Source organism: Tachysurus fulvidraco, chromosome 9 (assembly GCF_022655615.1).
Source record: "Tachysurus fulvidraco isolate hzauxx_2018 chromosome 9, HZAU_PFXX_2.0, whole genome shotgun sequence".
In the NCBI taxonomy this organism is placed as follows: Eukaryota; Metazoa; Chordata; class Actinopteri; order Siluriformes; family Bagridae; genus Tachysurus; species Tachysurus fulvidraco.
Window position 1 is genome coordinate 28,990,940 of NC_062526.1, and position 5,000 is coordinate 28,995,939.

Here is a 5,000-nt window from a genome sequence, read left to right on the forward strand (position 1 = left end):
TGTAAGTGGACGGAGCGAGAGGATCCACAGCCAGACGCTAACGTTAGGTTGATCTCAATACGACTTTACTGCTTCTTGGCTTTTCGCTCACATTTCAGAGGAATGTTTCCAGATCATATAAGTCATATAACAGACGACGTGACACACCGTCTTTGCGTCCGGATTTACACCCACGACTATAAAACACACTGGAATTCTTTAACACACCATCCGAAAGTTAGCTAAATAAAACATGAGCTAACGATGCTAACCTTTTCAGCCCATGCAGGCTAGTCAGGACAGGACAGAGTACACACACATTATGGGGTTTTACTGGGTTTAATAATACAAATAAGAAGAAATACACTTTAACTAAAATTTTAACACTTCTGGATAAAAACTAGCCGTTACTGTAATCGACTCACCGGTATCATGTTAAACCTTCATTACTTTCTGTTAGCTTTTATCTACAATACTAGTGCAATAAACTGGGGAAAATAATGCAGCTCATAATTCTCTTATAACGTCATAAAATACAAACTCTGAAGTTTTCTGTGTGACAAAAAACAGTGACTAAAAAGCAGTGAAAGTTAGCGTTAATGGGGTTTTGTGTTGGGGGAAGTGCAGGGGTAAAATATTAGCGTTAACACCAGGAGCATCTCAGAACATTCATTCATTCATTCATCTTCTACCGCTTATCCGAACTTCTCGGGTCACGGGGAGCCTGTGCCTATCTCAGGCGTCATCGGGCATCGAGGCAGGATACACCCTGGACGGAGTGCCAACCCATCACAGGGCACACACACACACTCTCATTCACACACACACACACACACACTACGGACAATTTTCCAGAGATGCCAATCAACCTACCATGCATGTCTTTGGACCGGGGGAGGAAACCGGAGTACCCGGAGGAAACCCCCAAGGCACGGGGAGAACATGCAAACTCCACACACACAAGGCGGAGGCGGGAATCGAACCCCCAACCCTGGAGGTGTGAGGCGAACGTGCTAACCACTAAGCCACCGTGACCCCCCGGTGAAGAACAAACTGTTTTATACTTTTGAAGCATTTGTTAATTTCATGTTGAATCATTTACAGTTACTTCAGTCACCAGAGCAGATTGTAGATTTGCTGTTAAGAAGATATTCAGCTTTAAATAAAACAACGTGTGAGGTTTTATTTCTGTAACAGCAGCAGTGAGAATCGGATGCAATCTGCAAAACACACACACACAAAAAATGACAAATCAAAAAAAAAATCCTTTGTTTCCGTTAATTCTATTTTCTTTGTCTGGATTATTTCTGGGGGTTTGTTGTCTTTTTATAATTCAAAGTTTCCAGGGTCACATGACTTCCAGTCGAGACTGAGAGATTTTCTAAGTTAGACCACATCACACACCACTAAGTTAAGAAAGAGTAGAAGATAGGCAGGCACAGATAGAGAGAGAGAGAGAGAGAGAAAGGAGGAGGAGGAGGAACTGTTGCTACGCATTGAGCATTGAACTGTGCTCGACTCAACACACTTCTCTGCACACACACACACTCACACACACGCTCACTCACTGGAGGAGAAAGAGCAAGCAAAGAAGAGAGCAAGAACGCAACAGAGCAAGATATAGATAGGACAGACAGAAGAGAGAGAGAGAGAGAGAGTGCTAAAGAGAAGATCAGCGTGGTATGGCTCAGGGGTCAGACAGTAATGATACAAGCTACACCAAATCTCCATCACCAGGACACAAACAGGTACGACTCTTCATCTGTCTTCTCATCATCTCTCCATCCTCCCTCCCTCTTTCTCTCACTCTTCTCCTCTGTTTCTCATGCATGCACATCTGTGGATTTATTATTTTGCACTATTTATTTTCTTTTACTTGCATCTTCTAAGCTTTTCAAATGCTATCACTCCATCGCTCCACGTGAGTTTATTCATTCATTCCATTACTCTGAAGGGACGGCCCCGTAACGCTGAACCTCTTACACACACAATTATCTAACTCTCACACACACCGAGACAGGATGTGTAACTTTGTTCATCTAACTTGTGTACGTTAACATAAAGCCAGTAACAGCTTTTTGTTGTTTTGTACAAAATATGGAGAGAGAGACAGAGACAGAGAGACAGAGAGACAGAGAGAGAGAGAGAGAGAGAGAGAGACAGAGACAGAGAGACAGAGAGACAGAGAGACAGAGAGAGAGAGAGACAGAGAGAGAGAGAGAGAGAGAGAGAGAGACAGAGAGAGAGAGAGAGAGAGAGAGAGAGACAGAGAGCGAGAGAGAGAGAGAGAGTGAGACAGAGAGAGAGAGAGACAGAGAGAGACAGACAGATTGACAGACAGCAGGATGGCGTTTAGTGATAGTGAAAGTGCCGTTATGGACAACACACAAAACACACAAACACAAACCACAATTCTGCTACCAATGTTGCTAACCGTATTAGCTTTCATTCATCAATATGCTAACTTCTCTCTCTCTCTCTCTCTCTCTCTCTCTCTCTCACACTCTCACACACACACACACACACACACACACACACACACACACACATTCACATCCTGCCATGTCCGATTCCTAGTAATGCCAATGTTGTTCAGTTATGCTAACTCTACTCTACTAGCCTTCATTCATTGTTACATGTTACATCCTGCACACACACGCGCACACACACACACACACACACACACACACGCGCACACACACACACACACACACACACACACACACACACACACACACACACACACACACACACACACACACACACATATTCTGGCCTACATTTACAGCCAACACATTCATCAGTGTGCAAACTTTTTTTGCCACCTCTGCTAGTTATGCTAACAATAATACTGATCACCAGACAACATTATGGTAAAATGTCTCATTCTGTATCTGTATATAAATAGAGATAATATAAAGTCTAACTACCTCAATAAGTTCTCTTAGCACACACACACACACACACACACACACACACACACACACACACACACACACACACACACACACACACACACACACTTCTTTGGTAGCTCACAGCTCACAGCATGCCTCAGATGTCTACAGAAGGGTTCTCTTGAGACCATGTGAGGGTTGATGTTTGAGTAGGTTGAGTTGTCCACCTAAGCTTAATGCATGACTGACCTTTGACCTTACTGCAGGGATCATCAGAAGACATGAGAAAAGTGATGAGGAGGGAGAAGAATCGCATCGCGGCTCAGAAGAGCAGGATGAGACAAACGCAGAAAGCAGACAGTCTGCACCTGGTGAGAACCTGTATACACACACACACACACACACACACACACACACACACACACACACACATTTGGGAACAGAACCTGAACAGAGGAATAACGAGACCCGGCATGTTGTGTATCACATCGACACTCGTGTATGTGAAGCTAACAAGGTTAGTGATGCTAACGCTCCTGTCCAGCTCGTATATTTACATGGTTCTGTGCTGAGCATGTGGCGATGCGTCATGGCTTCTGTCGAATTTCACACTCGCTCGTGTTTTTGCCTCCGTTTCTGGCATTAATTAGACGATGTGGGCGGGAAACATCGCGTGACAAACCACACGATCATGTCTCGTTACAGAACTCGACACTTCAGCAACTCTCTGAATATTTTTCTCCACTTCAGAAACAAAAAATCCCTCTGTGCTCCGTTAGTCACGTCTTTATTATTACTCTCATGTAAAAACTCTGACTCAGTGTTTGTGTGTTTTTACAATATTCGGGATTCTGATTGGTTGGAAGGTGTTGATTAATTTCCTAGAGCAGGTTTGTATTGATGGCTTCGTTCTGCCTCGTTATCGGCAGTAAACAGCTCAATAACGGAATGACGTGTACGGCAGATGTTCCACACAAACAGACTGAAAATGGTGACGTTCTCTTTAACAGACCTTTACTTAATGTTTATAGAAGGAGTCTCCAGAGTCAGGGCTTTGTGACAGTCAGTGTACACATTTGGAGCAGTTAGCTGTCCTCCTTCCTGCCCCACCCTGCTTAACCAAACCCCACTGCCCCACCCTACTCAACCAAACCCCGCTGCCCCACCCTACTCAACCAAACCCCGCTGCCCCACCCTGCCCCATCTCAAACCGTCCTGCCCTACCTACTTTTTCCCTCAGTTGCCCCCGCCCCACCGTTCTGCTCCGGCTTTCTCCACCCTACCACATCATGTACCCTACTATATTCTGATCCACTCTTTCTCTCTCTCTCTGTGTGTGTGTGTGTGTGTGTGTGTGTGTGTGTGTGTGTGTGTGTGTGTGTGTGTGTGTGTTATTACTCACTCCTTTCACTTTCTGTGAGCAGACCCTTGCCTCTCACCCACCATGCTGCCGTTACTCCCGCTGAAGAATAATGGAAACGTACAAATAATCTGTATAAATTTACAACAGGATTTTTTTTAATGAACTCAGTTTTTGTATCCAGTGAGATTTACCCCAGGGTATTCCTGCTGGCTATTTAAAATGACCTCACAAGGTTTTTTTCTAGCCGTACTTACACCAGGAGATTTCTGCTAGTCAAAGTTACATAACGAGATTTTTGCTAATGATTTAATTTCACTTTATAAGGCTATTGCTAATGAGAGTGTGTGTGTGTGTGTGTGTGTGTGTGTGTGTGTGTGTGTGTGTGTGTGTGTGTGCCCTGCGATGGGTTGGCACTCCATCCAGGGTGTATCCTGCCTCGATGCCCGATGATGCCTGAGAAGTTCGGATAAAGCGGTAGAGAACGAATGAATGAATGAATGCTATTACTAGCCAGTTTAATTTACCTCAGGATGTTTATGCTAGTCACTGACAAGTGGAGGTTTTTGATAGCTAGGTCATGAGGTTACATCAGGAGGTTTTTGTTTTCGATAAAGCTGTCTGTGAAATGAGTCAATGTAAATAATAGCCATGTAGATTGATAGACTGCTGATGGGACACTTTATTGCTCAGACGTACACGCTAGCCTTCCCCCCCCCGGTCACTTCTCAGTAATCAATTAGCTTGTCTTTAACCACAAAAGT

At 44.2% G+C, this 5,000-nt stretch overlaps 1 protein-coding gene across 1 annotated transcript in view; it reads left to right on the forward strand.

The window, feature by feature from the left end:
* Nucleotides 1-1,401: 1,401 nt before the first annotated feature.
* The window catches only part of batf (basic leucine zipper transcription factor, ATF-like), a 5,655-nt gene continuing 2,056 nt past the window's right edge, over nt 1,402-5,000 (forward strand). Inside the window, exons 1-2 of the mRNA XM_027160507.2 lie at nt 1,402-1,727; nt 3,143-3,247. Coding sequence (XP_027016308.1) covers nt 1,662-1,727; nt 3,143-3,247 — 171 coding nt within the window. The 5' untranslated portion in view covers nt 1,402-1,661. The remainder of the gene's footprint in view (nt 1,728-3,142; nt 3,248-5,000) is intronic.